Source organism: Clarias gariepinus, chromosome 24 (genome assembly GCF_024256425.1).
Source record: "Clarias gariepinus isolate MV-2021 ecotype Netherlands chromosome 24, CGAR_prim_01v2, whole genome shotgun sequence".
NCBI classification, from domain to species: domain Eukaryota; kingdom Metazoa; phylum Chordata; class Actinopteri; order Siluriformes; family Clariidae; genus Clarias; species Clarias gariepinus.
Genome location: NC_071123.1, coordinates 20,471,410 through 20,489,393, shown reverse-complemented (window position 1 = coordinate 20,489,393; position 17,984 = coordinate 20,471,410). Strand labels below are relative to the sequence as shown.

Genomic DNA, 17,984 nt, shown 5'->3' with positions numbered 1-17,984 from the left:
CTTCAGCCAGGGTATGTGTGATAGGGTGTTCTTCATTTAAGCCGTCTCATGTGTTTGAGTTGTGAGATTGTGTGCTTGAATAAAATACTCCCAGCCATTTGCATTGGGCAGCAAGATAAGCTCGCTCGTCTCTCCACCATCCTTTCAGGCGATAAAAACGCCACATTTGGTGTCAGAAGTGGGATAATGGAGAGTCGCGAGTTGGAGCGCACCCCGGAGGAAGTCCGGAGGATCCAAATGGGCCGCCGAGTAGCGGAGCAGCTGCGCAGAAAGAAAACCCCCCCTGATGGGGCTAGTGCAGGCAAAGAGCGGCGACCGAAGCGGAGCGGCGCGTTCCAGGTCCCGGTATTAGACCTCGGGGAGGAGTCCTCCAGTGACGTGGTGCCGACACCGGAGCAAGCCACAGCTCCGTGCCCCGTCCGCCAGCGAAGCGACCTACAGCTGCGCCTGCCGGCCTACAACGGCGCCGGCGATCCCCACGCGTTCATCGCCCAGGTAGAGCTAGCCGCCAAATTCGCGGGCTGGTCCCCGGCAGAAACAGCCGTCCGGGTGGCCCTCTCGTTGGAGGGTGACGCGCTGCGGGCGTAGCAAGACCTCCGGGCTGATGAGCGGGACGACTGGTTAAAGCTGCAGCAGTCGCTCTGTTTCCGTTTCGGCGCAGGAGACCGTAACGAGGCCGCGGGCGAGGAGCTGGCAACCCGCGTGCGGAGCGCCTCTGAGCCACTAGGGGCGTTCGCCATGGACCTGCGATCTCTCGCGCGCCAGGGCTACCCGGATTTCGGACACGGCCAGCAGGAAGAGCTAGCTCGTCGCGCGTTTCTTCGGGGAATCCGGCCGTACCGCCTTCGCGAGCACCTCCGGTTAGCGGCACCGGCGTCGCTGTCCGAGGCGCTGCGCGAGGCTGAGCGCGCCGAGCCCATCTTGGGAGAACACCACGGCGAGAGAGCCGAGCGATCTTCGGTGGCTCGCGGCCGCTGGGGAGGTGAACCTAGCCGGGGACAGGGCTACCCGTCGCGGCTGGGCCTCGACCCGGCCGGCGAGTTCCCGCAACAACGCCGAGGCCAAGGATACCGCTGCAACATTCTCCGGCCGGAGGACAGCGTACCCCAGCAGCCGTTAAACTAGCTTCGGGGGGCGCCGAGGGGAAACCGCCTCCCACAGCCATCTTTGTTCCCCCAACTGCCGGATTTAACTTCCGGTCGGGACGTGTCGGAAATCGCGCGGGGGTCTACGTGGACTGCGGCCTGGACAACGTTTCGCTGCGGGCGCTCGTGGACACCGGCTCTACAGTTTCGCTGCTGCGCGGGGGATTGTTGAAGCGCGGAGAGCGCGGTCGTGTGCTGCCGGACCCGGCCGTGAACATTCGCACCGTGTCGGGAAGTTATTTGAGGATACGGGCCTGTCGCACAGTGCGAATACAAGTAGGTGCAATCATTCTTTTTCACCCATTCTTTGTGGCGGATATCGAGGATGATTGTATCTTGGGATTAGACATTTTGGAAAGGTGGGGTGCGGTACTGAATCTCGCAGACAGGACTCTGCGTGGTAGTTTCGGTTTAGCTAGGTTGCTAGTGCCCAAAGCGCGGCCGGACGAGTTAGTAGCACGCACCAGCGGGGCGGAACTTCCGGTGGACGCGCCATGTAAACATCCGGTAGCTGTCCGAGCGAGAATAATGGCCGAGCTGATGCGGCGTAGCAGTGTAGGGCTAAATCAGACGCAGACCGACGCCGTGAAGTCCATTTTGCACGAGTTCGCCGATATTTTCGCAGTGGATGAGCGCGAGTGCACGCATACCGATTTGGTGCAGCACCATATCGATACGGGTAACGCCGCTCCTGTTCGGTTACATCCGAGACGCCTCCCGTTAGCTAAACGAGCTATAGCCGAGCAGCAGCTGCGTGAGATGGCCGACTCGGGCGTTATAGAGCCAGCATCCGGACCGTGGTCTGCACCCGTTGTACTGGTGCGTAAAAAGGACGAATCGTGGCGGTTTTGTGTGGACTACCGGCGGTTAAACGAGGTGACGCGCAAGGATTCTTATCCATTACCGCGAATAGATGATGCGCTGGAACACGTTGCGGGCTCGGCGTGGTTTAGCTCGTTGGATCTGCGTAGCGGGTATTGGCAAGTAGAGCTCGCCCCGGAAGCACGACCCAAAACCGCGTTTTCGATCGGACAAGGCCTATGGCAATTTCGGCGCATGCCGTTCGGCCTCTGCAACGCTCCCGCTACGTTCGAACGGTTGATGGAGAGAGTATTGGCAGAGATCCCTCGCAACCGTTGTGTCGTCTACTTAGACGATTTATTGGTACACGGCAAGGATTTCGCGGTCGCGCTAGCTAACCTACGGGAGGTGTTTCTAGCTATCCGGCGGGCGAATTTGCGGCTCAATCCCAAAAAGTGCCAGTTGTTGCGGCAAGAAACTGTCTTTCTGGGACACGTCATTAGCGCTCAAGGGATTGCCACCGATCCAGCCAAAATTGCCGCGGTACAGAATTGGCCTGAGCCGTCAAATGTGTCGCAGCTGCGCACCTTTCTCGGGTTAGCGTCGTACTATCGCCGGTTCGTGAGGGATTTTGCTACGATCGCCAGCCCGCTGCACGCGCTGACGAGAAAGAACCAGCCGTTTCGCTGGGACAGGGAGCACGCGCGTGCGTTCACCCGGTTACGGGAAGCTCTGGTTACGTCGCCCGTTCTCGAATACCCTGATATAGCTCGTACGTTTATTCTCGACACGGACGCGAGCGATGTAGGGCTGGGGGCCGTCCTGTCTCAGGTTGCCGGGGGCAAAGAGCGTGTTGTCGCGTACTTCAGCCGCGCGTTGTCTGGGCCGGAAAAGAATTACTGCGTCACGCGGCGCGAGCTGCTTGCGATCGTCGCGGCCCTTAAGCATTTTAGGCCGTATTTATACGGGCAATCCTTCTTGCTGCGGACCGACCACGCTTCGCTGGTGTGGCTGCTCAGTTTTAAAGAGCCCGAGGGGCAGTTAGCGCGTTGGCTCGAACGGTTGCAAGACTATCATTTTACCGTTCAGCACCGAGCGGGAAAATTGCACGCTAACGCCGATGCGTTATCCCGCCGGCCGTGCAGCAAGGAGCGTTGTCGACACTGCGAGCGGGTTGAAGCGCGTGTGGGTGGTCACGACATTGAACACACCCCGACCCCCGTGAATCAGAACATTCTCCCTGCGCAGTCTTCCGAAGCCCCCGTCGGTAATCGGCCGTCCGAGCCGGCGTGCAGCCGAGTCACTGCGGCACCTACACCATCGCCGGTGGTCGTTTCGCCTGTGCCACAGATGGACTGCGATCAGCTAATGGTCGAGCAGGAGAAGGACCCGGCATTGCAGCGGGTATTAAGTTGGGTTAACGCGGGCCAGAGACCGGATTATGCCGCAATCGCCCACCTGGGACCCGAAGAAAAAGCTCTCCACTCGCAGGTTCACCGACTAGCGTTGCGGGGGGGCTTACTCTACCGCCAGTGGGAACGGCCGTGTGGCGCTGGTGAATCTTTTCAGCTGCTGGTGCCGCGGACTTTGCGGGCATGTGTGCTGGGGATGGTTCATGGGCACGCGGGTTCGGGACACTTTGGGGTAACTAAGACACTGCGGCGGTTGCGTGCTCGGTTCTACTGGCCGGGTTGTCATACTGACAGCGAACTTTTTGTTCACAGATGCGATGTCTGCACGGCAAAGAAGGGCCCTACCCAGCGCTCGCGAGCACCCTTGCAAGACTTTCGGGTGGGGGCGCCCATGGAACGTATGGGCGTGGACATTCTGGGGCCGTTTCCCATCTCTGATCGCGGGAATCGTTATGTGCTGGTGGCCATGGATTACTTCACCAAGTGGCCGGAGGCGTTCGCTGTTCCGGATCAGAGCGCTTCCACCACGGCTCGAGTGCTGGTGGATGAGGTGTTCAGCCGATTCGGCTCCTCGGAGCAGTTGCACAGTGATCAGGGGCGTAACTTCGAGGCGGAGGTGTTTGCGGCGGTGTGCGAGCGCCTCGGGGTGAAAAAGACCCGCACCACGCCCCTGCATCCACAAAGTGACGGCCTCGTGGAGCGGTTTAACCGAACACTCACCACCCAACTCGCCGTGCTTACCAGCAACCGGCAAAAAGATTGGGACGAGCATTTGCCTCTCGTGCTTTGGGCGTATCGCACAGCGGTGCAGGAGTCCTCGCAACTGACGCCAGCTGCGTTAATGTTCGGTCGCGAGTTGCGCACGCCTGTGGATCTGGTGTTCGGGCCCCCGCCTCAAGTGGATTTACCCACGAAACCAGGGTTGGACTATTTTTATTCATTGAAAGACAAACTGTTTCGTGTCCACGAATTGGCGCGTAGACACTTGGCGGACGCCGGGGTTAAGCAGCGCCGCGTGTACGATACCCACAGCCGGGGGCGCGACTTTGCTACTGGGGAGCAGGTTTGGGTGTATTCCCCCGGAAGGAAAAGGGGGCTCTCACCTAAGCTGATGTCGCACTGGGTGGGCCCCTGCACGGTCGTCGCACAGCTCTCTGATGTGGTCTACCGGGTGCGGTTGACGGGGCGGTCGCGATTGGTCGTGCTCCACCGGGACCGGCTCGCTCCCTACCAGCCCCACGTCAGCAAAACATCGAGCTCTGTGGAGGCCAGTCCGCCTCAGGAAGAGGGCTGTGCCCCGCCTTCCCCCGCAAAAAGACTCCGGCGTTCACAACGCCAGCGCCGCCCACCGTCACGCCTGCTAGACTGAGTTCGCCATGGTGACCGGGGACGGTCACAGCTCGGGTGGGGGCAATGTGGCGTGGGCGGGGTTTCGGGTAATAACCATCATGCTCTGCGGGAGGGACTGTTTATGTGTTCACCGTGTTGGGGAAAGGTGTTTGGTTTAGTGGCTTCAGCCAGGGTATGTGTGATAGGGTGTTCTTCATTTAAGCCGTCTCATGTGTTTGAGTTGTGAGATTGTGTGCTTAAATAAAATACTCCCAGCCATTTGCATTGGGCAGCAAGATAAGCTCGCTCGTCTCTCCACCATCCTTTCAGGCGATAAAAACGCCACAATATTGTAAATTTGGCTTTAGTCATAACAAGCTGTACTTCTGTAACTGATGACTGATTATGATCACATTAATCATTCAGTTCACTCTTCTGCTTAATATTTTAAAGAACTGAATGGAGCATTAAAATCACTGGAACATAAAGACCAACAGCTGGAGGATTATAAAAGACAAATAGAGAACAAAGATACAGAACTGAGAAACAGAGAGAAGATCATCGAGGAAAAAGACGCACAACTCAAAGATACAAATATAACACTAGAGAAGACGAGTAAAGAGCTAGAGGAGAGAGACAGAGCTCTACATGAGAGAGATCAACAACTGAAACTGAAAGACACACAGATACAGGAGACACAAATACAAGTGGAGGAAAAGGACAACAGACTTGTGGAGAAGGAGAAAGAATTAAATGAGAAAAATGAAGAGCTGAAGATTCTAAAAGAACGTTTAGAGACTAATGAGAAGACTCTTTCTGAGAGAGACGCAGTGTTAATGGAAACAAATAATAAACTTCAACATGCTACTGAACAAGTTAAAGAGAAAATCTCACAACTGGAGAATATGAACAAACTGCTGAGTAAGAAAGAAACACAGCTGAAGAACACAGATAAAGAGCTGGAAACCAGTAAAAACAAAGTGGAGACACTGGGACAGGAGCTGCAGGATGACAAGAGACAACTACAGGAGATGATGATCGTACTGGAGCAACAGAAAACTGAGTTATCAGAAAAAAACAAACAGCTTGAAGAGACAGAGAGACGTCTAACTGAGAGAGAGACACAGCTAATGGAGAGAGACAAACAGCTTCAGGAGAAAGACAAATGCCTAACAGAAAATCAAAAGATGCTTCAGATGAAGGACAAGACACTGGAAGAGAAGGACACACTGCTCAGAGAGGTGAAAGAGGATTTATACAAAACAAATCGGACATTAGAGGAGAATCAGTCTCAGTTAAAAGATAAAGAGAGACAACTGGAGAGTGTAATGAAAGAGTTAGACACCAGTAAAACCAAACTGAAGGAGGGAGACAAAAAGCTGCAGGAGAAAGACAGACTTTTAAATGAGAGTACTGATGCACTTAAGATGAAAAATAAAACACTGGAAGCGAAGGACACACTGCTCAGAGAGGTGAAAGAAGAACTGGGGAAAACAAAGAGGACATTAGAGGAGAATCAGACTCAGTTAAATGACAAAGAGAGACAACTGGAGAGTGTAATAAATGAACTGGAATCCAGTAATCTAAAACTGATGGAGAAAGACAAACTCCTTCAGGAGAAAGACAGACATCTGTCTGAAAAATCACAAATATTGCAAATGAAAGATGCTGCACTGGAAAAGAATGAGACATGTCTCAAACAGATACAAACTGAAATGGACAAAACAATTAAAAAATTAGAAGAGAGTCAGCGAAATGCTGCGGAGAAAATCTCACAACTGGAGAATATAAGCAAACTGCTGAGTGAGAAAGAAACACAGCTTCAGGAGAAAGACAAATGTCTGACAGAAAATCAACAAATGCTTCAGATGAAGGACAAGACACTGGAAGAGAAGGACACACTGCTCAGAGCGGTGAAAGATGAACTGGGGAAAACAAAGAGGACATTAGAGGAGAATCAGACAGAGTTGAAATACAAAGAGAGACAACTGGAGAGTGTGGAGAATGAACTGGAATCCAGTAAAAACAAACTAACTGAACAAGACAAACAGCTTCAGGAGAAAGACAGACTTCTAGAGGAGAAAACAAAGCAGCTGCAGGAACAGACAGATCCAGAACCATCAGCCCCCATCAGGAGAAGAAACAGCAAGGAAGGGTTACATCCACATAGTGAGTAATATGTTACAGTAAGCAGTTTAAAGCTTTTCAAAATGTACTTGAAATATTAATCTACACTCAATAAATCATATGTAAGGACATGAAATATACTGTAATGATACTTAATGATGCAACTCTTCAGCTACTGTAAGGACGTGTAATTTAAACAGTGAAAGTGATTAATTATAGAAGAATGTCTCTCTCATACTGACTGGCTCTGATGTTTCCTAGTGAGTGGAGAGACTCAGGACTCAGCAGCACCAATCAGGAGAAGAAACAGTATGGAGGGACGTCGTCCTACATGTAAGTGATTAATGTTAGTTGTTCAGTGTGTAACTCAACACTAGTTTAGGGGTAAAAGAGACGACTATAAAGAGACACAGCAGGCAGATGTAGACATTTACATTTATAATTAGATTACAGTAAAAAGATCAATATTGTGTAAAACTGACATAAAATATTATCATTCACAAATAAAAAAACATCTAATAGATAACAGCGAAATATCTGTAAATATCCAGGGATCCTGAACAGAGTAACAGAATAGGATTTGCCCTTTTTGTTTGTGTGAAATGGAATTGTAGCTGTTAAAGGAGAAAGATCACTAGTGGGAGGGACTTAGAAATGACCAAATTAGGACAAAGTGGGTAAAATAATTATTCATCAGCTAGGAATATACATGAACATTTGCTTTATTGTCATACAATATATACAATATTTCCAGTGTGTAAATAAATGTACGAAATATCTTAAGTCCAGTATATTGTATGTGTGTGTGTGTGTGTGCGATAGAAATAAGTCAGCCTCACCGGTTTCAATGAATCAGTTCGGGAGCACGATGATAGAAAATGTCTGTCCTGTAAATCTGTCCTGATGGTGAATAATCGGTAGGGGTAGCTCAGTGGTTAAGGCACTGGACTACGGTTCGGAAGATCCCAGGTTCAAACCCCACAACCACCGAGTTGCCACTGTTGGGCCCTTGAGCAAGGCCCTTAACCCTCAACTGCTCAGGTGTATAATGAGATAAAAATGTAAGTCGCTCTGGATAAGAGCGTCTGCCAAATGCGTAAATGTAAATGTAATCTTAAATTCAGAAAATCCTCAACAAAACAGAGTTCACAGTCCAATACAGTGAAAAACAGCTTTAAGACAAAATGGCGTCCATTCAAGCGCAGTAAACACCATGTGTGTTGTCCCTCCAGGGTTGAATTTAATTGAGGTCAGCTGACTCGTTAGACATGTTTAAAAAGACTTACAGGCAGGTACAGTTTATGGCCACATGATGGCCGTGTGGGGAAAGGGGACAGATGTACCACTCAGATTTACCCAAGTGGATTGTTATGCTTTACATTGTATATTTGTGTCGAAGATGAATGAGACTCATTTTGTCAGAGCCAAATAATTTTATTTTCATTTATTCCTTATAGAACATTTGTGCAGAGATAAAATTAGTGTTAAATTCAACTTGCTGTAACATAAAATGACAATCAAATGTTCAATAATTTAATCAAATTGTCAAATTAACTTTCAAGATGCAATTATTAGTGTTGCGACACTGACCTTTTACTTTAAATAGTAGCCAACAACAAACATAATGATAATAATAATAATAATAGTAGTAGTAGTAGTAATAATATTGGAGGTAATAAAAATGTAGGTCAATTTTATTTCCAAACAAAGTTTTTGCATATACACTCAGCAACGTCCTCTGACTTTCAACTGTTTTTACTTTCAGTAAACTTAATGTGTAAATATTTGTATGAACACTAAAAGAGTCAACACCATAAGACATAAAATAAAAATGTTTCCCAATGTGTCCCTGAATGAAGGGAGGCTTAAAATCGAAAGTACCAGTCAGTATCTGGTTTGGCCACCAGCTGCTTGAAGTACTGCAGTGCATCTCCTCCTCATGGACTGCCTATTGCGGACAGTCTGAGCACTGATGGAGGGATTGTGTGTTCTTGGTGTGACTCGGGCAGTTGTTGTGGCCATCCTGTACCTGTCACGCAGGTGTGATATTCGGATGTACCGATCCTGTGCAGGTGTTGTTACACGTGGTCTTTTACTGCGTAGATGATCAGCCGTCCTTCCTGTCTCCCTGTAGCGCTGTCTTAGGCGTCTCACAGTGCGGACATGGCGATTTATCGCCCTAGCCACATCAGCGGTCCTCATGTCTCCCTGCAGCATGCCTAATGCACGTTCACGCAGATGAGCAGGGACCCTGGGCATCTTTCTTTGGGCGTTTTTTACAGTCGGTAGACAAGTCTCTTTAGTGTTCTGCGTTTTTAGAACTGTGACCTTAAATGCCTACTTTCTGTAAGCTGTTTAGGTCTTGACGACCATTCCACAGGTGCATGTTAATTAATTGATTACGGTTAATTAAACATGCATGGAAAACATTGTTTAAACCCTTTACAATGAAGATCTGTAAAGTTATTTGGATTTTTACAACATTATTGTTGAAATACAAAGTCCTGAAAAAGGGGCCGTTTCTTTTTTTGCTGAGTATATAATTAAGCTACTGTATCAGTTTTAGTATTAATATTATTTGACTTTTTTTATCTGAGTTCGGAAGGTTTCACCTGACAACCTACACACTAAGAGTGAGTGCAACTCAGTGAGTGTGAATGCAAGTTATGCGCCCATAGGAATGAGCAAAATAATTGGATATTTTAAAAGTGGGATACCAGGCTTTGCAAAAATTATATACAATTATTTTTTATATACAGTGGAACCTTGAATTACAAGCATAATTCATTCCGGAAGTGGGAACCCATAAGAAATAATGGAAAATCAAATTATTCGTTCCACAGCCCCCCAAAAAATACATAAAAATAATTAAATACAAAATATAAAGTAAAAATTAAACAAATTAACCTTCACTTTAGCTTAAAAAAAGTGTTTCCATTTGTGCGCGCAGGCACTGTGTATGTATGTGTGTGTAAATCTAAAGTAATCTCCCCTCTCCCTCTTCTCGTCTTACAGTTTACCCTTCCTCCACTCTTTTCACTCACACAAGAGAAACACTGTTTTATCGGAAAATAAACAAGAAATCGCTCTAATGACACTTGATTTAGCGACACACTAACGGAATCACTGCTGTAAAGTAAAAATAAAACGAATTAACCTGCACTTTACATTTGAAAAGAATCGCGACAGAGCAGTGTTTCAGTGTAGAGCAGCGAAAAAGTGTTTGTGTGTGTCTGTGAAGGCGAAAAGTAGGAGGTGTGTATGTGTGTGTGTGCCTGGCACGGTGTCAAATGATGCGCGCACACATACAGACACACAGAGCAGGCAAAGATCAGGCTAAACCTTGAGCAGAGAGAGAAAATGTATTTTTAACCTCTCTAATGAGACTTGCTTTTGCTTTACACAAGCGCTGTACACACACGCATACAGACACAAAATAAAATATGTTTTACTTACACACGTGGTCACAGTGTTATAGTAAACAGTACACGCATGCACGGATGTTGATTATACCAGTAAGAGACAAGCACTAAGACCCAGCAGGGGAGACAATTACCCACAATTCCGCAGCACAAGAGAGAGAAAAAATGTTGGCTTAGTTGTGATCACGTGACGCTCGGCGTCAAAACAAGAAGCTCATGCGTAATACATGATACTTGTTGCTCGTGAATCAGGACTTGTTGGTTTTCCAAGTCAAAATTTATAAAAAAAAATTTGCTTGTCTTGCGGAACACTCGCAAACCGCGTTACTCGCAATCTGAGGTTTCACTGTAGTACGTTTTACAGCATATTATTTGCCAGGTCGGACAAATACTTTTGAAATAAACTTGCCCAGATATATTTTGAGGTTGTCCCAGTCAATTGGACAACTGTAAATCCTCCTGGGGAGTGACTTGTTCATTTTGTGAAAATGAAACACAAAATGTAACATTTGTGTTACTTATGTAACACAATTTGTGAGCATATAGAAAGAGCTGACTATGATAAATTTGATACAAGTTACCTAAAGAATGGATTATCAGTTCTCCAACATACTCCAGAGAACAACATAATCACCACAATGCAGTAAGTGATTCTGTATTAAATGATTAATCTTGTTCATTTTCAGTTGGTGGAGAATCCTCTAGTCCACATTCTCCTGTGTCGGTTCCTGTAGCAGAACTGAGGCTGGTGCTGCTGGGGAGGACGGGGTCTGGGAAGAGTGCAGCAGGAAACACCATCCTGAGCAAAAAGGAAAGGAACCAGGCTGCTACATCTACAGTTACATCTACATCCACCCAGCAGAGTGAGAGCACACAGGGGGAGGTGGCTGGGAGAAAGGTGACTGTGGTGGACACTCCTGACTGGTTCTCTCCTGGACTCTCTTTGGAGAAGCTGAGACAGGACGTGGGACTCTGTGTCCATCTGTCTGCTCCAGGACCCCACGCCTTCCTCTTGGTAATACCTGCTAAGCAGTCTACAGGGGAGGGGAGGGGGATGCTGGAGAAAATGGAGGAGATTTTTGGAGAGAGATGTTTGAGAAACACCATGATTATATTCAGTGTTACTGAAGAACTTCAGAAGAAGAACATTGAGGAGTTTATTCAATCAGGAGACCAGGAGGTCCAGAGACTAGTGGAGAAATGTGGGAACAGGTTTCACTGTCTCAACATTAAGGAGAGTGGAGATGGTTCTCAGGTCTCAGAGCTGCTGGAGAATATAGAGAAGATGGTGGAAGAAAGCAGAGAGAAATTCTACAGCAGTGAGATCTACCTGGAGACAGAATCTCAGATTAGAGCGATGGAAACTAAGATCCTGAAAGAAAGAGAAGAGAAAAGAATGAAAGAGGAGATGGAAGTGAAGGAAAAAAAAGATAAGGAGGTGCAGGACTCTCTGAGAAAAATGGAAGGAATAATCCAGGAGCATGAAGGAGACATCAGACAACTGAATGATCGAACAACTGAACTGGAGAGAAAGATGAAAGAAGAGAGAGATGAAGAGAAAAAGAAAGAACTTGAGATGGAGTTAAAACAAGAGGTAGATCGAAGGACAGAAATGGAAAAAAAGCACCAACAGGAGATGGAGAAGATCAGGGAGGTGTATGAAGGAAAGGTCAGAATGGAGACAGAGAGAAACTTCATGAAGATCATCCTGCCTGAACTCCAGAGAAACATTTTGGCCTCAAAAACAAAGATGCAGGAAGAGTTCAGCAGTCAGATGGAGGAGAAGAACCGAGAGCTGGAGACTCTTAAAGAGAAACTTTCAGATCTCACAGAGACTCACAATGTGCTTGAAGAGGTTTATGAGAAAACTGTGAGAAGCAGCTCAGAGTCAGAGAGAGCAGGTGTAACAGGAGAGGCATCGAAGGGAATTTCTCAGAAATTTAAAGAATTCTTTCACTAAATAACAGAGTTCATAAAGCCACAGACACTCACCCAGTCAGAGAGGAATGTCCTATTCTCACGGGACTAGTATTACCTGGGGACCTCGAGGTTGTCTGTGATCTTAATCCTTTGTGAATCGGCCATGTCTGTAATTTGTAAAGTAAAAATTCCTCCGCAAATGAACTACCATATTTCAGCGAACACTGAGGTCCTGTGATAATATTAGTTCTGTGTGAATCAGCATGTCTGTGATTTGACCAGGATTTGGTGAAGTTATCTATCAATTTTTTAAGGTTTTTCTTTGCTGCGTGCCTTTTTATTAATCTTCCGTGAAGAATTCGTTAGAGTGTTTTGAGAGTATTTTGTCATATTACTATATACCATACAACAATACAATGTGCAGTAGGAGAAAGTAGAAAACCATCAGAAGAGCAAAAGCAAACATATTGATTAGAAAGTGATTGATGAGATGTTTAGCAGGATGCAGTAAACACTGTTGTTGTTGGTCTTTCGGCTGCTCTCGGCAAAAGGTTCGCCACAGCAGAATAACCAGTCCGCACAACAACTTAGCACAGCTTTCACGCCGGATGCCCTTCGTGATGAAACCCTCCCATTTTATCCGGGCTTGGGACCGGCACTACATCCAGTGGCTGGGGATCGAACCCGGGCCTTCCGCATGGCAGACGAAACACCTACCACTGAGCTACCAGTGCCCAGGATGCAATAAACACTCATATATCATACAGTCAGACCTGGTGTAGCTCAGTGGTTAAGGTATTGGACTATGGTTCAGACGATCGCAGGTTCCCAGGCTCTGGATAAGAGCGTCTGCCAAATGCCTAAATGTAAATGTAGACCTGTAATAATATTTCCAAACAATAGTTGATTCAAAGTAATGCGTAATTAAGCGAGGAGGTTGACGTCATAATGCTCCAGTCATTCGATTTTAACCCGATGAAATGTCAATGACACAGGGCACGATAACTATATTTGTTTCTTCTTTTTTTTTATCCATCTAACCGCACATTCATAAATTCTCTCTCTGTCTCACACACAGTCTGCATATGCATGGACATACACACACGCACACACACACATTTTTCAGGATATTTTCCAGTATATTCAAGAGATAAGTCAGTAAATTTGAGTTAAATCGCAGTCTTCGTTTATCCAATGCGAATGTGCCACATGAAATGTAGATGTGGGGGGGTAATTTCTAAATCACATGAGGGTCCCAAATAATACTAATCCCGTGTGAATAGTACATAAGTGTGCAATCCAGAGACAGTGGACAGAGCTGGATGGGAGAAAAATAAAATTTTCTTACTTATAGATGCCCAGTATATAACTTATGTTGATTTTTAAAACACACACACACACACACACACACACACACACACACTAGGATAGGCTACCTCTCAATAAGATCATGTTATCTTGAAGCTCCTCCCTACTGATTCAGCTCTCTCTCCTCCTGCTCCTCCTCATTCTGCCCTTCACTCCGGCCCTCATCATCGATTACAGTTCACTCCTGCTCTCCTCTATGACTCTAAACCTGCTCTTCTACACCCGTCTGATGATGCTGCACAATGAAGAGGAGGTGACTGCAGCAGTCTCTTACGCTGTCAGCAGACGAATAAATGGGTCCCTGTCTCTCCGTTTATTTTTTTAATTAATCAATAAGTGTAATAATAATAACAATAAGAAGAAGAAGAAGAAAAAGAAGATGAAGAAAAATAATAATTTGTATCAGCCCCGAATTGCATTGGCCCACTGGAAAAATACCCGGTATATCAGAGTCCCAATCTGGCCCTGATGGTTGACGTAATGAGAAGAGATATTAGCATAAGGTTAATGAAAGGAGCTAATAAGCTAACAAACTGTTCTTTTACATTACAAAAACTCTGCAAGGAAATGCCTTAACCAGCATGTATAGTGTATGGATAGAGTTTATTTTTTATGTTTAATTGGCTATAAATGTGTATGATATAATAATGTGTATATATAAAAGTTTAAGTAAATCTTTATTTGTCACATATACATGACTGTACAGTAAGATTCTTCTTTACGTATCCCAGCGAGTGTTGGCGGTGGGGCATTTTAAACATTTTACAAACTGTAGAAATCTTATTACACCTCAATGTGATCAATGCTTTTTATACTATAGAATTTTGACAAAATACTATGTAAATATAGATGAACATTTTATCTATTTATGTTTACAGTTCATGTTGTGGTACATCCTCAAAACACTAGTTGCTGCTAGAAGCACAATCACCAGACTTGAACAATTTTTATTTTATTTTATTTTAGGTCATGGCCGGTCATACAAGCATTTCACTGCATATCATACTGTGTATGACTGTGTATAAATGTACGTGACAATTAAAATTTGTAATAAATTTGATTTTAAACAAAGCAAAAAGTGTCAGAGAGTGTCAGATTTTTACTGTAAGTTCAGATCGCTTGATGGTTTTACAGATGTTTTCTGTCCATTATTTGTTTGTTTGTTTGCCTGTGTTGTGTTGCGATGTTTTCATTAAAACCATGAAAATACATTTTGCTGGGACGGTCTGAGCAGTTCTGCAAATCCATATTCGACATAATTTGAATGTATTTCGCATCACTGATCAACACTGCCATATTGTAGCCATTTATGGCTTTCATGTGCTATGATCTCAATAAAATTACACATTTTGTTCATATTTTGTACCATTTCTTTATGAAATCATCCTTCATTTTTAGATGATCATTGTTTTCAAAACTGTTTTTTTATCTCTTATAATTACTGTAAGTATGGTGCTTTTATTTTCCAAATGTAGATTTATTTAATATTCTTAATTCACAAATTAGTTTTAGTTATCATGAAAGAACACTGAGGAAGATTAAATATATAAATTTGAAGTGATCTGCTAAAGAAGAAACAGAGAGTGGAATTGGACACTGAGTTCTACATTACAGTACATCATGGCTGGGTTTGTGTCTCTTGTCTATTAGATTTTGAGGCCTTTATTGAGACTGTACTGTTACTGATTAACAACAGAGTAAAATAATTGTGTCTTTATCTCTGTAGTAATATGATGTTCTGGTGTTCCTTATGGTAACGAATCAGTGTGTGTTATATTGGGTACTGAATCTTCAAAGAAAAGGATCAGTAATAAAAAGTAGCACAGCACTCCTCAGGAATCATTTATTCATGTAACATATGCAGTTTGTGGAAAAATGCCTTTCCTCAGCATCAGTGTTATTTCCAGGTACAGATTAATCATGTATTTGTATCAATTAAGCACAATATTGTATCTGATAAGGGAACTCACAGGCCACATGGCAAGAATGAGCCTAAAACCAGAGACAAAGCACAAAAGACACATTACAAGGTGTTGGATCATCTCTATGGTTTCAAAAATAGAAAGAAAAAAAATCCTTAGCGAACTTGATTTCTGTTTTATAAATAGATTTGTACCATCACGTGATGATTACAAAAAGAAAAGTATATAAAAGATATGGGATTTTTTTAAGAATTTAAAAATGAAAAGAAAAATATACATTCATGTTGCTCCATGAGGCCCCCTGCTGGTGAGGTCTTAGGCAGCAACATATGTAGCCTGTGTGTCTAAGACACCACTGTGTTACACCCAGCACACAACATAGTGTTGTGTAATTCTATAATAAGAATAATAATTCTTTTTATAAATCATAATGAAGAAAGTTAAAATTTTATATTTTTCATACAGTATGCTCAAGTGCAAGTGACATTTTTTTTAAATCGGGTTCATAAGTGTCAAAATTTAAACAAAACTTTAATGAAATTCATGAATTTATATAAAAAATAATACAAATTGTAAAAGGAAATACATTATTTTAAATAAAAATATATATTTTTTGCTACATGGTCATGTAGGCCTGAAATGTTGCAACAGTTGCCAAATATACAGTTTGCCTCACTGGTGGAAGCCTTTAAACATATCAGTTCTCTGAGAAACTTGAGTTGCTTTATCAGGGTCCTTGAAGAACATTTCCCATCTTGGTCTGAATCTACAGTATTTTGGGTGCTAAAACACAATTTCCCTACCATCTGAGGTTCCTCAAGGAACCCATTTTTGCTGCTGCTGCACCTACTGTACTACTACTACTACAAAAATATAACACCGAAACAAATACAGTTCAGAGTGAATAAATGAATAAATTGTTAATTTTGTATTGCTCTTCTATTACTTTAAGAATTAAAAATATACAAAACATAGATTGTCAGATTAATAATAAATACTGAATAGAGCTTGATGTTACACACACACAAACACTAACGGAATCACTGCTCTCTGACATAGTCTCTGTCTGAAAACTAGAATCTTTAACAATGAACCTCACTAATGACTGTTTCGTGGAAATGCGAAGTTGCATTGTTGTTAATCAGATTCATCTTCCGCACTGCTACAGACTTTTTAACTTTTTTTCTTCATTGAGGCTGTTGCTAGAGAACAGTCACTACAATTGGACATAAAATGAAAAAAAAAAAGTTTTAGGACTTTGTATGAATTCTGATGTGGTCGTTAATATTGGGAGGAAAATCAGACCATGTAAAAAAAAAAAACGCCTTGTTCATATCTTGATACTGTGTATGGTGTATAAGTGTGTATGGTTTTCTAACTAAGATCTTGTTTGTTATGTAGCTGTGGGACTCCCGGGGCAGGTGGTGTGGTATGGGGCATGTTCTGATCAGCATTAGACAATTTTCAAAGACAATAAGTAGCAATAAGACTCTTACAGTTTTTTTTGCATACTTTTGTAAAGGTAGAAATATACACCCAAGTAGCAAGGCATGCAGATATCACTAGTAAATTTCTGTACACAGTGAAAAGAAAAAACTGAGTTCCAGGGCATGAATAGAGCCCTTCCATCTTTAACCAGGTGTTAGCTCAAGATCTGACATCACTGTTTATGCCAAATCGGCTCCTCTTATGTAGGGTATTGACTTTAATCTGCAGGCCAATAAAAGCATAATAAGGACTCGGTGAAGGTACTAAAAATGCTAGCTGAAAGTGATCATGCAAAATGAATCAAAAATAATAATAAATAAATAAAAAGATACTTTGTAAACAAAGAGATGAATATTTAGGACATCTGTTAGAGTCGCGAGTAATTGTCAAAGCCATTTAAAAAGCACCTCAACCCCAAACTGAACAGCAAATGCTATCATTTTTATTTTTAAGAATAGCCGGGTTACGCCAGATGTAACGGGACACGCACCTTCCAAAAAGTTCAACCACAAGGTCGGTCCACAAGGTATTTTCCCAAAAGTCTTGGCAATCATTGAGATGTTTTTTTTGAGCAAAACTGAGACGAGTCTTAATGATCTTCTTGCTTAAAAGTGGTTTCCGCCTTGGAAATCTGCCATGCAGGCCGTTTTTGCCCAGTCTCTTTCCTATGGTGGAGTCGTGAACACTGACCTTAATTGAGGCAAGTGAGGCCTGCAGTTCTTTAGATGTTGTCCTGGGGTCTTTTGTGGCCTCTCGGATGAGTTGTCTCTGCGCTCTTGGAGTAATTTTGGTCGGCCGGCCACGCCTGGGAAGGTTCACCACTGTTCCATGTTTTTGCCATTTGTGGATAATGGCTCTCACTGTGGTTCGCTGGAGTCCCAAAGCTTTAGAAATGGCTTTATAACCTTTACCAGACTGATAGATCTCAATAACGTTTGTTCTCATTTGTTCCTGAATTTCTTTGGATCTTGGCATTATGTTTAGCTTTTGAGGTGCTTTTGGTCTACTTCTCTGTGTCAGGTAGCTCCTATTTAAGTAATTTCTTGATTG

General features: G+C 44.2%; 1 protein-coding gene across 1 annotated transcript; it reads left to right on the top strand.

Moving 5' to 3' along the window:
- Positions 1-237: 237 nt before the first annotated feature.
- Positions 238-14,533, top strand: LOC128512623 (uncharacterized). The gene is made up of 8 exons (XM_053485976.1): positions 238-417; positions 1,809-3,080; positions 3,327-4,279; positions 4,876-4,880; positions 5,141-6,097; positions 6,608-6,856; positions 7,076-7,147; positions 10,923-14,533. Exons 1-8 carry the CDS (start codon positions 238-240, stop codon positions 12,194-12,196), a joined length of 4,962 nt encoding a protein of 1,653 aa, XP_053341951.1. The 3' UTR covers positions 12,197-14,533.
- The last annotated feature ends 3,451 nt before the right edge of the window (positions 14,534-17,984 follow it).

What these genes read in the sequence shown, in the direction of transcription:
- LOC128512623 (XM_053485976.1), top strand. Translation starts at nt 238, where the DNA reads ATGGGCCGCCGAGTAGCGGAGCAGCTGCGCAGAAAGAAAACCCCCCCT. An exon ending in AGACAGACTTTTAAATGAGA is followed by an intron (nt 6,098 to 6,607) that starts GTACTGATGCAC and finishes GAGCGGTGAAAG; the next exon opens with ATGAACTGGGGAAAACAAAG. An exon ending in GGAAGGGTTACATCCACATA is followed by an intron (nt 6,857 to 7,075) that starts GTGAGTAATATG and finishes GATGTTTCCTAG; the next exon opens with TGAGTGGAGAGACTCAGGAC.